The sequence below is a fragment of the Lipotes vexillifer genome, unplaced genomic scaffold, assembly GCF_000442215.2.
Source record: "Lipotes vexillifer unplaced genomic scaffold, Lipotes_vexillifer_v1.1 scaffold559, whole genome shotgun sequence".
Taxonomy (NCBI): Eukaryota; Metazoa; Chordata; class Mammalia; order Artiodactyla; family Lipotidae; genus Lipotes; species Lipotes vexillifer.
Window position 1 is genome coordinate 2,507,021 of NW_006781351.1, and position 21,114 is coordinate 2,528,134.

The 21,114-nt window shown below is 34.8% G+C and overlaps 1 protein-coding gene across 3 annotated transcripts in view; it reads right to left on the minus strand.

The window, feature by feature from the left end:
- The window catches only part of PIK3C2G (phosphatidylinositol-4-phosphate 3-kinase catalytic subunit type 2 gamma), a 324,948-nt gene extending 313,142 nt beyond the window's left edge, over positions 1-11,806 (minus strand). For 2 of the 3 annotated variants that reach the window (XM_007454608.1, XM_007454607.1), the window contains exons 1-3: positions 11,061-11,806; positions 6,261-6,343; positions 2,280-2,437 (exon numbers count right to left, since the gene is read on the minus strand). In XM_007454608.1, the coding sequence (XP_007454670.1) occupies positions 2,280-2,437; positions 6,261-6,343; positions 11,061-11,726 (907 nt within the window). In that variant the 5' untranslated portion in view covers positions 11,727-11,806. The remainder of the gene's footprint in view (positions 1-2,279; positions 2,438-6,260; positions 6,344-11,060) is intronic. The other variant, XM_007454609.1, reaches the window with a different exon arrangement.
- Between the last annotated feature and the right edge of the window lie 9,308 nt (positions 11,807-21,114).

Genomic DNA, 21,114 nt, shown 5'->3' on the forward strand with positions numbered 1-21,114 from the left:
GTAGCCAAGACTCCCTAATACAGGTGCTATCAACTTTCTTCTGAGAGTTTCCTGCAACTTCTGGGAAGGAGACCAACTGCCCATCCATTAGCATAAAAAGATATACATGTATTTCCTTACTGAAGCTCTAAACACCCCCTCCTCACACACACTTTTACATTAACTTTTTATGTAAACCTTTACCTCTGGGTTTCAGCAGGTTACTCATTACTGAGTAACCCCTGCATGCATGTATAAGAAAACCTTGTCTTTTGTCCTGTTAATTTCTCTATTGTCAGTTGTGTCACAGCCTAACCCCTCTTCAAATTTAAATGGGCAGAAGACAAGTTTCCTCCTAATAGCAGCATATGCTACTCTGTATATTTTCATAAATGTATCCTCTCCCCTCCTCTGCTTTTTCCTCCTTCCCCTCTAATCCTCCCTTCCTCCCCCTTCTTCTTATAGACCCTTTTACTATCTTTGAGGCCACAGTCATCCTCTTTACCACTGTACATCTCTAACACTAAACACAATGACCTAATCACTTTACTGAAACTTCTTATAAAAGTCAAAGATGGCCTCTGTTTTGCCAAATCTAATATTGGAAATTAAATATTATAAATTGGAAGGATAGGAGTGGTCTCCCTAGTTCATAATTATTTCCTCTTCTCCAGCAATGTAAGTCAACATAACCCAGATGCCATTCTGATTGGATCAAGGTACAGCACTATTGATCTTGGCTGTGCAATCAGAACTCTGGTTTTAGAAATTTGAAAGTGGATCTGAAAGCAGCTCTTCTGCCCCTTTCCTGTTTGCCCATTTCTATTCCCCTCTAACCTTGAAAGAACCTAATTAACCTGTTGATTCTTCTCCTAGATAAAAAGAAGTAAGGTAAAGAATTAAGTAGTTAAAGAATGACTAGTTCTCTACCCACAATGGCCTCCTTAGCAATCCTGCAGGCATATCACAAAGGCAAGATAACATCTGAAGAGAGAGTCAGCCTGCCTTCGCAGAATGGAGAACAATCCATAACCCAATCTCCTGCCTCTACGATTCACTGAGATTCTTCCTCCCCTTTTTTCCTTACGAACTGTCATGGCTGAGCAGAATCTTTGGAGTTGGTCTTGGGACATGAGTCTGCCTTCTCTGCTGGCTTTTCTGATTAAAACACCTTTCCTTTCTATTGACGTTTGCCTCTTGATTATTGGTTTTTGAGCAGCAAGCAGCCAAACCTGAGTTTGGTAACAGATCCAATAGGGAGGTTGAACTTTCTTTGGATCTCTGGCCAAATAGCATTTAAGCTTGAGAGCTTAGCTTTCCATGTGTTGCAGAAAAGTAAGGGAAATTAGTCAGCAGAAAGCAAGAGAAACATAAGAAGCAATTATACAGAGAGGAGATGAGGTGAGAGACATACAGGAATTTTGGACTGCCTGTACATCAGTGTTTTATTCCCAAATCTTTGCTGAATTCCTACTCTTAAATTCTATAAGAAATCCCTGTAATCTTTAAATTATTTTTTCTGCTTACATCAGCAGGAGTTGGTTTCTGTTAGTTTCAGACCAGATGGTCCTAACTAATATTCCTACATAACTTTGTTATGTTTGCAGTCATCTGTACTAAGTCGGAGCCTTGGCTAGAGTAAGAGGGAAAATGAAGCAAAATACAGTGATAACAATAATAATGAAAAAAATTTATTGGACCATTATTTGTCAAGAAACAACAGTTGATACGCAGAAACTTGGTAGCACCTAATGTGTGAAGAACTAATATTGGTTTGCAAAATGGTTGATGGTAACAGTGAAATAAATATTAAACAACTTTAAAGAGATTCTAAAACTTTAGAGAAATGAGAATCATCTGGTGAGTTTGATAAAATACAGATACCTGGGATCCATCCAGAGACTCTGATTCAGTAGAGCTGCTAACTATGCTGGGCTGGCTGTACAGGGCTATTATAGTTCTCATTGTGGAGATAGAGGCTGTGTAACAGCCATTTTCACTTACATATAGTCTTTATCTAGAATCTTTTTGAAATTTGCTTTTATTTTTAATATGCTAAAAACTTGCTATACTTGCTATTTCATAGCAGGAAAATAAGGTGTCCTGGGGTGAGCTATGAAGAGAGTTCTAAAAAACAATAGCCAAACAAATGTTAAAAGATTTCCAGCTGTTTTCCTCTTACTTCACTTCAGGGCAAAATACTAGCTAATACTGCTTCTTTTAATGACCTCAGTCTGTGGACTTAAGGCAGCTATACCAGCTTTATGTAGATTTTTATACTTATTTGCAAGATTGCTTACCATATGGCATAAAATGAAGTTGTTGTGTTGAGTCCTCAGTAAAAATATTTATATTAACCTTAGTATTAGAAAAGAACTTGTATGGAAATGCTGTAGTCGTGCTCCAGATCTTCCCCGAATTGGAATTAATGTCAGCTGCATGATATGTTTCTCTTATTCTGAAAAAAATATATGTGAAAAAATACTTCAGACAATATTTTAAGAAACTTCATGCAGGGCTTGCTATAGAAGATTTGAAATATGAAAATAACCAGCAGCTGATTTGTGGTATAGTGCTATTAGCTAGACTAGATTGGTAAAGATTACAATTAAACCAAAAGCAACTGTAAAACTCTGGTCTTTATGTTTTCCCTGGGGCACCTCATATGAAGCAATTAAGAATACATTGTCACTTATAAAACATGAAAATTCACTCTGAACAGTGATTGCTTGCTTCACTGACATTGCCTTTTGCAGCATGAACTCCTCCCCTTGGTTTTGGCTCATGCCTTTGTCAAGCCAGAAGTCACTCATTTATTATTTATTCATTTATTGATGAATAAATTCTCTTGTTTGTGTCAAATTGGTAAATACCATTCTTGGCAGCCCATTTTCTTTAAATTTGGGGTTTTACACAAATCTTTGGCTTTTACGTAAATAATTGAGCCCAGAAGTCATTTGTACATTCTGAACAATTACTTACTGTGTCAGGAAGTCAGAGAATTGGAAAATAGTTTATCCTTGGAGTCAGAAGCCTTGAGTTTGAATACTGACTCTTTTTTAACTTTAAAAATTTTTTTAACATCTTTATTGGCATATAATTACTTTACAATGGTGTGTTAGTTTCTGCTTTATAACAAAGTGAATCAGCTATACATATACATATATCCCCATATCTCCTCCTTTTATTCAGTAGTTTTATGGTCAGAGGCAAGTTATATGACCAGTTTCTTTGTTTGCACAAACAAGGATATTTATATCTACTTTAAAGGTTTATGAGAGAAAAGGCATATAAAAGACTTTTGTAGAATGTAAAGCAATGTATCCATGTAATGTATCATAATTATCATTATATTATTACAGCTGAATCCCTGTAGAGCCATATTTTATGCCCACATGTAGAATTTAGCATATATCCCCATTCCTCCTTTTATTCAGTAGTTTTATGGTCAGAGGCAAGTTATATGACCAGTTTCTTTGTTTGCACAAACAAGGATATTTATATCTACTTTAAAGGTTTATGAGAGAAAAGGCATATAAAAGACTTTTGTAGAATGTAAAGCAATGTATCCATGTAATGTATCATAATTATCATTATATTATTACAGCTGAATCCCTGTAGAGCCATATTTTATGCCCACATGTAGAATTTAGCATAAAATTATTTGTAACTAGATATTTAAAATGCTTTTGATGATGAAGTCCTAGGTTTTTTTCTGTTTTTGTTAATTTTGCAGACCTCTAAACTTTGTAGTACTCTTCCTGAATGAAAGATTATGCATTCTGTGTATGCATTCTATGTAATGTATCATATGTGTTACATCCTTGGCATTTATTCTATTTTTGCAGCATTAAAGTAGTGTAGGCCCATTGAAGTAGCTCTATCTCTATGCCCTTAAACTCTACCAGAACATCCCCTCCTTGAGGGACCTCACAAATGGAAAAGTGTGTATGCACCCAATGGATCTGGCATGTATCAAAATCACCTTTTTTTCTGGGTTCCATCCCCAAAGTTTTTGATTCAGTAGATATGTGGAGGATTCCCCCCGCCCCTGCAATTTTTAGCAGTTTTCCAGATAAGCCAATACTACTGCTGCTCCAGAACTGCAGTTCAAGAACCACTGCTTAGGATAAAGGTATGGGCCACTCTTCTTTGTTATACCCTACAACAAAGGTTTGGACTCCAGTTCTGAATTGAGGAGCTTTATGATCTAGCATTCAACCATATGATAAGGTACTATTCAATGTATACATACATGATTTAACCTTCTGCCATTTTGGAGAATTAAATTTAAAATGTAAATTCATGACTCATTCTTTCCTAAACCTTTGCTGAGCATCTACTGTGGGCCAAAAACTTTTTTCATGTGCTATGACATTTTATTGTATTTTTAATAAAAATATGACATATTTCTTGAGAGATACCTTAAAAGTATGTCACAGCAAGAAACCAAATTCCGCAAATTAGAGAGCCTCTTTAAGGGTGTATGGCGGGAATTAGGTAAGGTTATTTAAATGTTAGGAAAAAAACACTGATGAAATTGGATATATAAATCCATTCTATATGGCTTTCCAGAAATTTTGGAGACCCTCTTAAGAAACTTGGCTTTCAAATTCAGTTCTGTCTTCTTTTGAATTAAGAGCTTTGGATAGCACCTGGCACATATTAGGTCCTCAAAAATATTTGCTATTGAGTGAATAGTGTGTTTGTGTACAAAATAATTATGCATATATAAATTTAATTATCTTTATATGAGTATTTGTCAACAAAAATTATAGAAAACCAAAAAAATGTGTAAATATAACACTTATCTTCTTTTTACTACTTTAAAGTTTATTATTGTTTGGTTGTCTTTTTTGGTGCTCATGGTTACTTTGAAAGAAACCATTGGAAAAAAATTCCATTTAAGAATTTAAAAATGTACCATGAGCTACTGACAAACCATTACATAAAATATTTTCATGTCACTATTGCATTCACAAGATTTCATCAAAGAATATTACATTCTCTTGAAAAAAAAAAAGTGATGAGAGAGACTAATAATAAGTGTTTTTTGATGGAGCTATACCAAGTATTACCTTGTGATATAGAGAGAGCTATTTCTTACGCTTAGGGTAGAAATTATCACATCTTAGATTTAAAGTGTCAAGTTCGTGGCAATGCTTGTCAGGTTGTTACAGTGGGTAGCTCATTCCTGACAGAATCAATATTGATATCTGTAAAGATCCTAATTAGGAATCCAAAGTGCCATTTAAAATATTCTTCTGTGAACTGGAGCAAGAAATTAATTAAAGATTGAATATAGGTTCACGGATTTGAACTGCTTTGTTTTGTATTTTGTATGTGTGCCTTTCGGTTCTTCCAATATGGTGACAAGTTTTTTAACTTGACTTTGCTTTTTTGTTTGCTTGTTCTTCATTTGAATATTTGTCATGCATTGACTAGTTATTAGGCATTCAGATAGCCTTTTAAGGTAGTGATTAAATAAATGATTCAAATCTTTAATCCCAAATGATTCTTTAGCAGGCCGCTGCTATAGCTGATAAATAAGCTAATGTTTATTTATATGTATATTTATTATATTTACAACAGCCAAAAAAGGATAAAAATCAAGGTAACTAAAATGTAAGTACATTAATTTTTCAAAATTTTCAGGTATCTTAGCAATAGAAGAGATGGCATTATATAAATTTTAATTGATAATGAGCGATTGGTCTTTAAAAAAGAGGCATGTACCTTTATAAGTTCTTTTTTTAGATTAGCAAAAAGGGGATCTGGGATCCCCTTGTGATCAAATTTGTTTTTCAGTGGACAAACACCCATGCACTTGTTCAGCATTCTGGCAGCCCATTCAGGGTAAGATTGAGTTATTGAGCAGAAGGTACTCTCATCATTCTAAATAGTATATCCCAGGTAAGAAGGATAAATCTGTGCTAATTTGGGACAGAGCCAAATAAGTCAGTCACTTATGTGCCATTAAATGAGAAATTAATTCACTGCAAACTAAGCTATCAACAAACAGCAAGGACAAGACTGAAATTATAAAACATTCATCTGTAGCCAGATTTTCAGGGGAAAAATTTATTTGACTATAAACGGCAAACGCAATACCAGAAGTTGATTAATGAACTAATTTGTCATAAATTTATACTGTTAACTATGTTAAAAAATTATAGAGCTTTAACATTTTATATGCAAGATTAGTCAGCTCAGTGATGTTAAAATAGACAAATTTATGCAGGTACAGAAATTTCTAAGTTTAATGGAATAGAAACACTTACTTTTTTACTTTGATGCAAAAGGAGGCCAGACTTCTATTACTGCCCTGAGGTACTTCAACCAGCTGAATGGAACAACCTGTCAGCTTAAAATAAAAACTGTTAAATTAAAATAGTTTGGTGTGGAGAAAAGATTAATACAATTATAAAATTTTTATTTTGTTTTAGAAAGCCATTATGTTTTTTATTTTATTTATTTATTTATTTATTTTACGGTACGCAGGCCTCTCACTGTTGTGGCCTCTTCCATTGCGGAGCACAGGCTCCGGACGCGCAGGCTTAGCGGCCGTGGCTCACAGGCCCAGCCACTCCGCGCATGTGGGATCTTCCCGAACTGGGGCACGACCCATGTCCCCTGCATCGGCAGGCGGACTCTCAACCACTGCACCACCAGGGAAGCCCTTTAATTTTATTTAAAAAATATTTACTGAAGCAATGCATATGGAAAAATACATAAATTTTAAATATATAATTTGATTTTTGAGGAATATATGCAACTGTGAATATTAATATCCAATCAAAAAATATAGAACATTTCTATCACTTTAGAAAGTTCCCCCATATCTCCTTGTGTCAATCTGAACATCTGTTTGGTAACTGTTAATTCAGATTTCTATCACCATAGATTAATGAATGTGCTCTTTTGTTTCTGGCTTCTTTCATTTAAATGATACATGTTTTAAAATTCATGTTGTCATATGTATCAATAGTTCATCTTTTTTAGTTACCTATTAGTAGTATTCTATTGCATGAATATTCCATAGTTTGTTTATCCATCTTCCTGTTGAAAAACAGTTGTGTTGTTTGTAGTTTTGGGGTATTGTAAAGAATACTTAATTTTCATATACAAGTGTGTTTTGGACATGTGCTTCACTTCTTGTGAATAAATCCATAAACGCTCAGTTAAAGAAATAATTTTGCTTTATGTATTTTGCAGCCATTATTAGGTACATCTACATTTAAATTTATTATGTCTTCCTGACTGACTGTTTTATTATTATGAAATGACGCTTTTCTTTTTCTAATAATACCCTGCGGGCTTCCCTAGTGGTGCAGTGGTTGAGAGTCCGCCTGCAGATGCAGGGGACACGGGTTCATGCCCCGGTCCAGGAAGATCCCACATGCCGCGGAGTGGCTGGGCCCGTGGGCCATGGCCACTGAGCCTGCGCGTCCAGAGCCTGTGCTCCGCAACGGGAGAGGCCACAGCAGTGAGAGGCCCGCGTATCGCAAAAATAAATAAATAAATAATACCCTGCCTTAAGCTTCATTTTCTGATATTAATAACCACACACAGCTTTGTTTTGTTGGTTGAATGTTAAATATTTTTATTTTTTTAAACTTTCAACCTATCTGTGCCTTTGTTTTTCAAATTTGACTCTTGTAAAAAATAAAGGCTTTCTTTTCTATCTAGTTTGTCAATTTCTCCATTTTATTTGGAATATATTTAGTATATTAATGGGTATTGTTAGATTTAAGACTGCCATGTTCACATGTGCTTCTAGTTGTTTCTTCTGTTTTATTTTGTTCTTCTATTTCTCCTTCCCTGATTTTTGCAGTTTGATTTTTTATCCCATTTCATCTAATTTCTCTGTTGGATTTTTAGTTTTTCTTCTTTGTACTATATTTTTAGTGATTATACTAGCTTAGAACTTACAATATGCATCGTAAATATTTCACAGTTTACTTAGAGTTAATATTGTGCCACTGCATTTAAAATGTAAGAATTTCCAATAGCAGATAACATTTACCATCCCTTCATCTTTTATTCTCTTGTTGTCTTTTATCTTTTGTTTACATATACAACAACTCTGACAATGAAATGCTGTGTTTTTGCTTTAAACAGTCAGCTGTCTTTCAAAAAATTAAGTAGTTTTTCATATTTACTAACATATTTACCATTTTTGCTGCTTTTTTTCCTTTCTATATTCCATCTGGTATCATTTTCTTTGCATCCAAAGACTGACTTCAGTATTTTTTGTGTGCATGTGAGCTGACTGATTTCTCTCAACATTTGTTTATATGATAATATATTTATTTTAAATTTTCAAGCATGTACTCAGTGAGTCATAGAAGTATGGACTCTTTTCTTTTTTTATAGAGCTTTAAAAATGCTATTCCACTGTCATCTGGCTTCCATCGTTTCTGATGAGATAATGCTTTAATTCAGATTGTTGTTCCACTGCATGAAATTTTTTTCCCCCTCTCTGCCACTTTTTATGATGTTCTTTTCAACTTTGGTCTTCATATGTTTGAGTATAACATGTCTACATGTGGTTGTCTTTGCATTTATTCTGTTTGGGATTTATTGAGTTTCTTAAATCTGTAATTTGATATTTTATACCAGAGTTGGAGAAAGTTTCAGAGCATTATTTCTTCAAATGAATTTTTCTTTCTTTCCTTGCCTCTCCTGCTAGCATTCCAAAATTATCCATGTATTAGCCTCCTTATCTCCTAAGTTTCTTAGTCCCTGCTCACTTTTATATAATTCTTTTATTTTCTCTTCTTCAGTTTGGGTAATTTCTATTCTTTTTCTTTTTTTTCTCTCCTTTTTTTATAAATGTATTTATTTTATTTATATTAATTTTTGGCTGCATTGGGTCTTCATTGCTGTGTGCGGGCTTTCTCTAGTTGCGGCGAGCGGGGGCTACTCTTTGTTGCAGTGTGCGGGCTTCTCGTTGCGGTGGCTTCTCTTGTTGTGGAGCACAGTCTCTAGGTGCGCGGGCTTCAGTAGTTGTGGTGAATGGGCTCAGTAGTTGTGGCACACGGGTTTAGTTGTTCTGTGGCATGTGGGATCTTCCCAGACCAGGGCTTGAACCTGTGTACCCTGCATTGGCAGGTGGATTCTTAATCACTGCGCCACCAGGGAAGCCCTATTCTTTTTCTTTCAAGTACTCTTTTCCCCCTGTCATCTTATATCTGTTTTTAAGTACACCCAGTGAGTTTTTAACTACAGATACTATATTTACATTACCAAATTTTCCATTAGTCTTTGTTTTTTCATAGTTTCTTAATTTCCTTGAGATTCCTCATTTGTCTACTCATTATGTTCATCTTTACTTCATCTTCTTGAACATCCTTTTAATAATCTCCTTAAAGTCCCTATCTGTTAATTCCAACATCTGTTCTATCACAGAATCTCTATTCACTGGGCCATTTTCTTGATTATGGTTCAGAATTCCCTGTTCTTTACGCATCTGTGCATTTGTTATTAAATGTTGGATATTGTAGATGACACATTAGGAATTGTTTTTACAAAGTGCAATTTTTCTCTGGCAGGCAGGCAGTTAAGATTGTTTTGGTCTTGTCAGCCTCTATTTTATTTTTTGTGGGGCCATAGGTAGAGCATTTACTTTAGAGCACGATTTTTACTCGTAAGAGATAGCTTTGTGTGATCTCAAATGAATGCCTGAAGTTCTCAGCTCAGTGTCTTCTCTCGCTGGGTCAGAACTTTGGCACCACATAACTTCTACTTGTGTGTGGTGAACACAACCTCTTGGCCAACAATCTGCAGTAAATCTCACGTAGACTCCTGACCCCCATGCATTGCATAGTTCCTTCTGTGCTCTGCCCTACAGATTACAGCTTCCTTTGCAGCCCGGAACTGCAGTCTCTGCCTCCTCAGTTTAATGATACTGCTGCTCAGATTGGGCTCCACTAGTCTGCCTAGCAGCAGGAAGGGGCCCTGAAGGCACCAGGATGATCATAACAACACTTTGGTGTTTCCCTTCTCTTAAGGATTGATGTCTATACTGGCTGTTTGCTTCATATATTTTGTCTGATTTCATAGTAGTTTTCAGTGGTAAGGGAAAGTTTAGTACTTGTTACATTGTCATGGTCAGAAGTAAAGGTTCCTAAAATTCATGCACTTTTAATACAGATCATTTGAGGTATTACCTCTTCTGCAAGCGCCTCAGACACAATTAGTTGTTTCTTCTCTTACGAACTCGTTCTCTCTATTATTTTACTGTGTTGGCATTATTGGTTTGCAGGTTAATTTAAGCAATATGCTATTGTTGAAATCAGGTATTATGCATTTTCTTCTTTGCATTTGTTATGCATAATCATATATAGTTTAAGAATATGATAAATAGTTGTTGAATAAATGAAAAGTCCTCTTGTCTAACCCTGTAAATTACAACTGAAATAATATTTCATTATTTTACTGTTTAATTCTGGTTTCACTTGTGTCTAGACTCCGTATAAGCAGAGAAATGTTCAAATATTATATAAGAACCTCTGTGGTTACTAAATGATTGGAAAACTACTGATGAAACCATCAGGATGAATTGCACAATGATTACTTAATTTTCTACTCTTGGAATGTTCCCAAAAGAAGTTGCCTGCCAACAGTATAATTTAGTAGCCTCTGAGTAAAAAGACATTTTTCCTACAAATAATGATATGAAGTTTTAATTCATGGTAATATAACTCAAAATAGAAATGTAATGAAATGTATGTATGTTTCTATGTGTGTATAACGACACAATAAGAATAGAAAATACTATCATTTAAACCTCCAACTATGATATTTTTATCTAATAAAATGTAAATACTATAACATTTTATTTAGTTTTGATGAAACCAGAACTTTAAAAATATTACAAAAATTTTCTCTTTCTTTAGAAAAAATAATTAATTCAGGAACACAGAATTTGTGAATAAGTTTTTTTTCCCAAAAAGTATTGATAATATTAATACATTCCCCTAATTAAGATTAGTTACTCTCATTACCAAATTAACCCAGCACATTATTGAATGATTCTTTCAGATTCGTATTTTTAGGTTGACATATATGACACATACCTCTTTGTTCTTTGGCCATGTGCTTTCCCAGGTCCTGGGTAGAAAAGAACCTTTAAAGAGCATCAGTGATGGTTCCACAATGTTCATATTTCTACTGCTTTTATTTTCTTCTTTTGGCATCGAGTCAGTTGAGAAGGATGGATATATAGGAGGAATGCTACATTCAAATCCTATATGGTAGTTATCCAGTTCACTCCGTGAATTAATTTCATCCACACTAGTGGATGATGGAGGTAAAATATTGAATCCGTAATCATCAGCACCATGGTATTTTCCTGTGGGGTTTCCCCCAAAGCTTTCTTTATTTATGCTTTGAGGATTTGGTAGCACGGAATGCCTAAAACCAATTACTCCTGTTTTATTAACTTGGTGACAGGAGAGTTCTGTGCTTTTAGAAGTGAATTCATTCAAGGATGTTTGGTGTGCTTCATCTAATGAATGCCTTTTTGAGTCCCAGTGTGGTGCACTGGGCACAAAAATGGTGTTTTCTTCAATTTCTCTCTGATAGAGTGGGATTGTATTACTGATCTCATCTACTACATGATCAAAACCCAGACCGGTGTGGCTAGGAAAAAGAGGTTGATTTACAGAGTGAAATTCTTGGTGCTTTTGCTGCTTTTCATGTGATTCACTGGGATTTAGGTCTGTTTTCCAACAATATGCCATTCTTTATTTTATGTAACTGAGAGGGTTGACTCTATTCAAATATCTCCTAGATGATATTATAAAAGGTGATAGGAATTTTCCTAGAAAAAGCATACAAGGAAACAAAAAAACTTTAATTAGAAATAAAAGAGCTTGCAAGAAAGAAATATGTTGAGTAAATACACACACTTGTTTTGAAATTTCTCCTTAGCAAATGAAATAATTCCATGAGTAATATAAAACTCCATCAGGGCTCACAATATTAAAGTCCAAGGGGCAGTATTGACTTCAGAGACATTCATGAAACTCCTGTGATAGAAAAATAAGTCCACTTCAATTATGACAGGAGTTTCATGAATCAATCCAAAGACAATATTCCCCTTTGGACTCCTTTTCCTACTGAAAATCCACTTGCCAACAGCAGCATTATCTCCCTCAGGATTCAGTCATCTATCAGCATGGTAGTATGCTAAAGTCTTTTTATTATCTTAAAAGTCTCTCCGTGATCAGCAGTTATTCCATCCCTAGATACAGTCTTAACTTCTTTCTCCTCTCCATAACCAATCATCTTATAGGTTGGCTAGATCCGTTCGTCTCTTCCCCAAAACTTCTTTAAATAATTGCAAACTTCTTCCATCATTTCTCCAGAACAACTTTCATTAAGTTTACTAATGAGTAAATTCAACTAATGTTTATCAGTCTCTATTTTATCTCTCTGCAAAATTTGAGTCCGTTCATTCACTATCCTTCTTATTTTAAAATTTCTTGCTGTGTCCTACTTTGGCTCTCTGTGACACTGTACTCTCTGAGTTCTTTGTTAGCTCCTTCTCAAGACTCCTTTGTCTATTACTCATTTTCTACCTGACCCTTGTCAGAGCTTCTTTTCTTCTCAATTATTCTCTTCTTGTAAGTTATTTCATACCTCCTGTGGTTTAAATTACCATCTATATGCCAATGACTCCAAACTAGACGATTCTTACTATTATCTGCTCAGTGTCTCCACTTTGAATTTTTTTTTTAACCTCTAAGAGAAAGTCCAAAACCTAAATCAAAATTCACCCAAGAACCTGCTCCTATCCTAGTGTCCTCTGTGAAAGAAAATAACCCAGCCATTCACTCAGTTGTTTAGCCCAGAAACCAGGGTTTTATCTTTGAATCTTCCCACACCTTTATTCTTCTACATCCAGTAAACCACAAGTTCCTGTAGGAAGTCTTTCTTCCTTTCTCTGTCTACCATTGCCACAATCCTAGTCTATAGTTCTCATCTTCTCACCTGCAGTGTTGCATTGTCTCTGAAACTGCTTCTAGATTATCTGCAGTTCATTCTTGTGTCCTGTAGTTCATTTTTTAATATTATAGTGTTATATTTAAGAGACTGACCATGTATCTCTCCTGGATATAGCTTTTCAGTGGTTTCTCACTGCCTCAGATAACATGTATAGATGTCACATATGTAAGATTTCACTTTCCCATTAGATCATTAGGCCATGTTAGTCTTTCTCACTTATAACTCAGTACCTAGTACTTTGCTTTACTCAGACTAGTTACTCATTTATATTTATTGATCAAGTGATTTAATAAATTAGAAAAATTATAATAGAATTATAAGAAAATAAAATTGAAAAGTATGTCATTTTATGGAGTTAATAATTCACTTAAAAATTGTATGTATGTCTGTTAAAGACAAAAACATTTTAAAGGATAATTATGATAATTGTTACCTATCAAATATTATTTTCTATCAATGTGTTTTGCAATAGCAATTCATTTTCATTATATTGGCACCAAAAATTTACTTAAAACTCACGATCACCTGAGAAATAAGTGAATTAGATTTATTATACTTCACTCAGGAAATTGAACTGATAGGTTTGAGAAAGATTTTCAAGAGATGTAAATAAAATGTGTATAGAAGGAAATATAGCAGAGGGAGGAACAGTCCCAAACACATTCTATGAGACCACCATCACCTTGATACCAACACCAGACAAAGATGTCAAAAAGAAGGAAACTACAAGCCAATATCACTGATGAACATAGATGTAAAAATTCTCAACAAAATATTAGCAAACAGAATCCAACAGCACATTAAAAGAATACTACACTGTGATCGAGTGAGATTTATCCCAGAAATGTAAGTATTCTTTAATATATGCAAATCAATCAATGTGATAAACCATATTAACAAACTAAAGGAGAAAAAGCATATGATCATCTCAGTAGATGCAGAAAAAGCTTTTGACAAAATTCAACACCCATTTATGATAAAAACACTCCAGAAAGTAGGCATAGAAGGAACTTATCTTAACATAATAAAAGTCATATATGACAAACACACAGCCAACATCATTCTCAGTGGTGAAAAACTGAAACCATTTCCTCTAAGATCAGGAACAAGACAAGGTTGCCCACTCTCACCATGATTATTTAACACAGTTTTGGAAGTTTTAGCCACAGCAATCAGAGAAGAAAAAGAAATAAAAGGAATCTAAATCGGAAAAAAAGTGAAGCTGTCACTGTTTGCAGATTACATGATACTATACATAGAGAATCCTAAAGATGCTACCAGAAAACTACTAGAGCGAATCAATGAATTTGGTAAAGTAACAGGATACAAAATTAATGCACAGAAATCTCTTGCATTCCTATACACTAATGATGAAAAATCTGAAAGAGAAATTAAGGAAACACTCCCATTTACCATTGTAACAAAGAGAATAAAATACCTAGGAATAAACCTACCTAAGGAGACAAAAGACCTGTATGCAGAAAACTACAAGACACTGATGAAAGAAATTAAAATTGATACAAATAGATGGAGAGATATACCATGTTCTTGGACTGGAAGAAATAACATTGTGAAAATGACTATACTGCCTAAAGCAATCTCCAGATTCAGTGCAATCCCTATCAAACTACCACTGGTATTTTTCACAGAACTAGAATAGAAAATTTCACAATTTGTGTGGAAACACAAAAGACACCAAATAGCCAAAGCAATCTTGAGAAAGAAAAACGGAGCTGGAGGAATCAGGCTCCTGGACTTCAGACTATACAAAAATCTACAGTAATCAAGACAGTATGGTACTGGCACAAAAACAGAAATATAGATCAATGAAACAGGATTGAAAGCCCAGAGATAAACCCACGCACATATGGTCACCCTATTGTGATAAAGGAGGCAAGAATATACAATGGAGAAAAGATAGCCGCTTCAGTAAGTGGTGCTGGGAAAACTGGACAGCTACATGTAAAAGAATGAAATTAGAATACTCCCTAACACCATACACAAAATAAATTCAAAACAGATTAAAGACCTAAGTGTAAGGCCAGACACTATAAAACTCTTAGAGGAAAACATAGGCGGAACACTCTATGACATAAATCATGGCAAGATCCTTTTTGACCCACCTCCTAGAGAAATGGAAATAAAAAAGAAAAATAAACAAATGGCACATAATGAAGCGTAAAAGCTTTTGCACAGCAAAGGAAATCATAAACAAGATAAAAAGGGAACCCTCAGAGTGGGAGAGAATATTTGCAAATGAAGCAACTGACAAAGGATTAATCGCCAATATTGCAAGCAGCTCAATATCAAAAAAACAAACAACCCAATCCCCAAATGGGCAGAAGGTGTAAAGAGACATTTCTCCAAAGAAGATATACAGATTGCCATCAAACACATGAAAGGATGCTCAACATCACTAATCATTAGAGAAATGCAAATCAAAACTACAGTGAGGTATCACCTCACACCAGTCAGAATGGACATCATCAAAAAATCTACCAACTATAAATGCTGGAGTGGGTGTGGAGAAAAGGGAACCCTCTTGCACTGTTGGTGGGAAAGTAAATTGGTACAGCCACTATGGAGAACAGTCTGGAGGTTCCTTAAAAAGACTAAAAATAAAACTACCATATGACCCAGCAGTCCCATTACTGGGCATATACCCTAAGAAAACCATAATTCAAAAAGAGGAATGTACCACAATGTTCATTGCAGCTCTATTTACAGTAGCCAGGACATGGAAGCAACCTAAGTGTCCATCGACAGATGAATGGATAAAGAAGATGTAGCACATATATACAATGGAATATTACTCAGCCATAAAAAGAAATGAAATTGAGTTATATGTGGTGAGGTTGATGGACCTAGAATCTGTTTTACAGAGTGAAGTAAGTCAGAAAGAGAGAAGCAAATACCGTATGCTAACATATATATATGGAATCTAAAAAAAAAAAGTTCTGAAGGACCGAGGGGCAGGACAGAAATAAAGATGCAGACGAGAGAATGGACTTAAGGGGGAAGGGTAAACTGGGACGAAGTGAGAGAGTGACATAGACATATGTACACTACCAAATGTAAAATAGGTAGTTAGTGGGAAGCAGCCACGTAGCACAGGGAGATCAGCTCGGTGCTTTGTGACCACTTAGAGGGGTGGGATAGGGAGTGTGGGAGGGAGATGCAAGAAGGAGGAGATATGGGGATATATTTATATGTATAGCTGATTCACTTTGTTATAAAGCAGAATTGAACACACCATTGTAAAGCAATTATACTCCATTAAAGATATTCTTTTAAAAAGTGTTAACTAGGAAATTAATGTGTAAAATGTTACTCCAAACTATTCTAATACATGGGTCACATAGATACATTATCTAGCCATAATCCCTTTTTCAGGAATTGCCATTTTTTCCCCTCCACGTTAGTAGTGAAAGCTCTGCTTCTATATAGCAAATTATACTTTTTCATCTATCTCTGTCATGGAACTCAGAATTTGTCAGCAGGTGTGACTTTACTCTGACGACTGTAGTTAATATCCTGTTCCAGTCTTCCTTAGCCTGGCCTGCTCTGGCTTAGCTTATATACAGTACATATGGCTATATTATATTGACTTTTAAATTTTTTGTGGTTTCAAGAGAACTGAGTGTTTTTAAATTAGTTTTAAAATTGTCTAGAGCCATAAAGGAGGTCTTTAAATGAAGTATTAGTGGTCTAATGCTGAAATTAAAGATTCACTTAAGCTGTACCACCTTATTGTTATTAATAATAATGATACTTAACATTTTTTGAGCACTTGCTCTGAGCTACTGCTTTATATACACGAACATGTTTACATGTATTAACATATCATCTCAACCTGTGATATTATTACTGCCATTTAACAAATGAGGAAACTGAGGCACAGAAAGGTGAATCAAGTTACCCAAGGTCTGAGGGTTTGTGTTCACAGATTTGTTTTAAACAGGAATTAAAGACAGCATTTGGGTGATAATGCCATACTAATATGACATCTAGAACATTCCTGAATTTAGGTACTGAAACACAGCATTAACTCAACTCAAGCTATCTTTGCTGAAAAGAGTTGAAAACATTAAAATTTTTATTAATAATAATATTTTTCCATGCATTTCTTGCAGCACTGTTACTTGAAATGGGTTAGAGGCCTGTCTGAAAAAATCTCATTATAATGAATAAGAAATACTTATTCATATTGAAAATGTAATAAAACAATCCAGATTCATTTTTTTCAATATTAAATTTGGTGATTTTAAGGGATTTCTAATAATTTTACGTCTCCTCTTTACCATCACAATCTAGAAGCTAGACTATTTCTTAGTTTATAAACAAACAAAAATGTGATTTAGTGCTAGCTGGTAAATGTATGCACTCTGCATTATGAAGTAATGCATGAAATAGTAAAAGTCATATACCTTGACTTTGAGTCAGAACTATACATACAACATGGTAGCAAATATGTCATAATTGAGGGCATGGCTATTGGTTCCTGATTTAAATAAGACTCTGCACAACTATAGAAAAAAATCTGTGTGGTAAGCAGAGTAATGCCCCCCCCACAAATATTCCCATATCTTAATCCTTGGAACCTGTGACTATGTTAGATTTAAGTGACAAAGAAGAATTGAGGTTGTAAATGGAATTAAGTTTCCTAGTCAACTTACCTTAAAATAGGAAATTATTTGAATAGGCTCAGTATAATCACAAGGATCCTTAAAACTAGAAAAGGAGGCAGAAGAGGTCAGAGAGATATTCAGGGAGGACTCAACCTGCTTTTACTGGCTTTGAAGATGGAAAAAGGGGCCATGAGCCAAGGAACGTGAGCAGCCTCTAGAAGCTAGAAAGGGCAAGGGAATGGATTTCCCCCTAGAAGCATCGAGAAAGGAACACAGCCCTTATAGCACCTTGATTTTAGCACAGTGAAGACTTGTGTTGTATTTCTGGCCGACAGAATTATACGATAATAATTTGTGTTGTTTTAAGTAACTAAGTTTGCGATCATTTGTTACAGTGGCAATAGAAAATCAATACAACATGAAAACTGGAATCTGCTTCCTGAATGGACTGGAAAATCAGGGACTAGTAGAAGGATAGCAGACCACACAAAAACACTCCTCCATTCTTTGTTGGTAAGTTCAGCTAAATTCGAACAGGGATGTTTAAAAGGTGTTAGTAATGACAACTTAGTATTCTGCAATAGCTTATAACTTTCTATTCAGTTCGGCTTTCAAAAGATCTGTTTTTATTGAGGGTTAATTGCTCAGTTGTCTTCAAAGAAATAGTAGAGACAAAATTTGGGTACCTGTCAGAGAAAGGGCAGCCCTGTCAGCTGCTTCCACTTTCTAATTCTACTAAGTTGCAGATATCATCCAAATAGCCCCAGTGTTCAGAATGGGAACGAAAAATGTTTATTTTGCAAAAGAACAAAGAACTTTTCTGAAAATGTCTGTTCTTGATCCAAAAAGTCCTGGCTACATTACTGAATAAGTATATCTGCAGGGGCGAGATGAGAAGAATGTGAAAGGAATAAATTATGAGATTGAAGAAAAATGATCTTTTTCTTCAGATAACAAGTTGTAAGCATTGAAAACTGACCAGTTTTTACAATATATATTAATGTCGTGGGAGATAAAGATCATGCCAACATAAGCCATGTCAAAATCTAATCAAACTAAACCGTCTGTGTTTTGGTAAGGTGGAGGGTAAGTCCATATATCTATAGCAGCTAAACTGGGTCCTGAGAAGACTCTGAGTTGGACACATGGCCTGAAATTCCCATCTCTCCATCTTCTGAGCCAATTTTATATATCATGCAGACACTCATATTTTAGACAGACATAAGTATGATCTTTTTCAGCTCAATTTGCTGAATGAATACAGAGAAGAGCGCAACTATATATATATATATATATATATATATATATAGTGTTTATATAATTTAATGAAATGTATATACAATTAATCTATATTATGTATAAAATTTGCACTAGCTTACTTTTTCCATTTCTAATTTGGAAATGAGTGGTAAGGTAAACATATTATTTTCATGATCTCTAATTATTTTCACCTAGGTGCAAACAAGAGATGCTTGGGAAAAACATTAATTTCCAAGGAGTCTTTATCAGGTGCCTTTTTGTGTGAACAATTGACATTTTCTTAGTCATGTATAATCCTGTAGAAGACTCACTTCCTATTAGACTGCCTAAAGCTCTTGGTATATGGAAAATTTGAAGCTGTCACTTATGCTTATGTTTGAGAGATATTGACTTGAATACATCAATTCATTTATTCATACCTCTATTTACTCATTTGCACATTTATTTATTCAGTACCTGTTTTAAGAGGTTTTGTGTCAAGTGCTGTGCAAAGCACTGGGAATATAAAAATGCTAAAGCGCAGCTCTTGCCCTCAAGTACTTCACAGACATAAATTTATAATACGGTATATATGACAATGACTTTAACAGATGCAGTCTTCATTTTGTTTGGGGGAATTTCATATAGAACATTGTTAAGATTATTTTGCCTTAGAGAAAGCAGAAGTAAAATTCATGAAGGACATATTTAAGGCTTATGTATTGGGTATGTTCTTGTTTAGAATATGCAATATATCAGAGAGAATTTTATGCAGGTCATTGAGACCTGGTTTCACGAATACTTTGATTCCTAAGTATTCTTAAGTTTTCAGCCCCAAACATGATAAAGCAGTTGAAACAGTAATCCATTCAGTTCCTCTGAATGTGTCTTAGGAGTAAATATGACAATGGAAAGTCAGCCTCCAGCTCTGATGTAACAACTTTGGGGGAAATGATCTAGTGGGAATGAAACCTGTTTCAGGGGAGGACACAGACAGTCAAGGAATATGACATCAACTCTTAAGGGAGGAGGTCCTCAGACCCAATCCTGGGGGCTCCATAAACTCAGCCTAGTGGTATTTGGGAAGAACCAACAGTGCTTCACCTATTGTCAGACAAATCTATTCTGAAAAATCAGCACTATGAGAATTTTTATGTGATCGAAGCAGTAGTGGCTGCTGTTTTCTTTTTCTACTGCAACCAATATGTAGGTCCCCATCCCCTATTTAAGTCTCTGTTATTGAATTTTCTATTAGTAATGAATGGGTAAGTTAGAGAGTTATTTTCGATAAGTTATTTGGTTTTCAGAGGAATCCTTTACATTAAACCTTTAAGCAATAGTATTAGGAAAAGACGATTGCAAGTTTATCAAAGTGAGTTGGGTAAGGTTTCAGGAAGAGAAGATTCCTAAACTGATGGAAGGAAGAGTAGCAGTTTTCCAGACAGGTTTGGGACAAGGAAGAGGAGGTCCTTTGTTTTCCAGACAGAGACTATTATTTGTGAAAAGTCAAGGAGAAAAATAAGAAGAAAGAAAAACAAGAATAGGAAAAATGGGATAAAGAAACTGTGTAATCCAGAAGAAGAAAGATGAAGAAGATGGTAGAAAGGTGAAGATGTGAAAAGGTACTCTGTTGGGAACAGAGTACTAGCTGCTGAGTTAGAGCAGTGAAAAGACTAACATAGTCTTGTAACCAAATGGAAAAGAGAATTATCATCAAATTTTTTGGCAGCAACACCTTGTGCCGGAAGAAAATTGAGTTATATATTTAAGATATACAAGAAAAGAAATTGTGAACCAAGAATATGTGTTCACTTAAACTGACTTCCAAATGAAAATTCCTCAAACTGCCATGGCCACACAAGAACTTAGGGAATATTGTTTTTATGGACTATTTATTAATCAGCTACTGGAGAATAAGCTTCAGATAATCAAAATGACAGAGATACATCAACATTAAGACTATCGATGGGTATTGAATATATACATATTTTCTTGAAGAACTCAAATAGATGAGGGATACGGAGACAGTTTAATATGGCTGTCTGCACTGAAAATGTAGATAGGGTTCAGCTTTAATAAAAGGCAGGGGAAATGAAGAGAACATATACACATTTTTTGAAAACTTTTTATTAATCATATGGGTGACTGTGTTAGAATTGTTATCCTTAGAATACTTGTATGTAATGCTAGGTAAAACAAATGAGTAAATCTGGCATTCCCAGTGCCCTCAAGAACCAGTAATCTTAGTAGTATA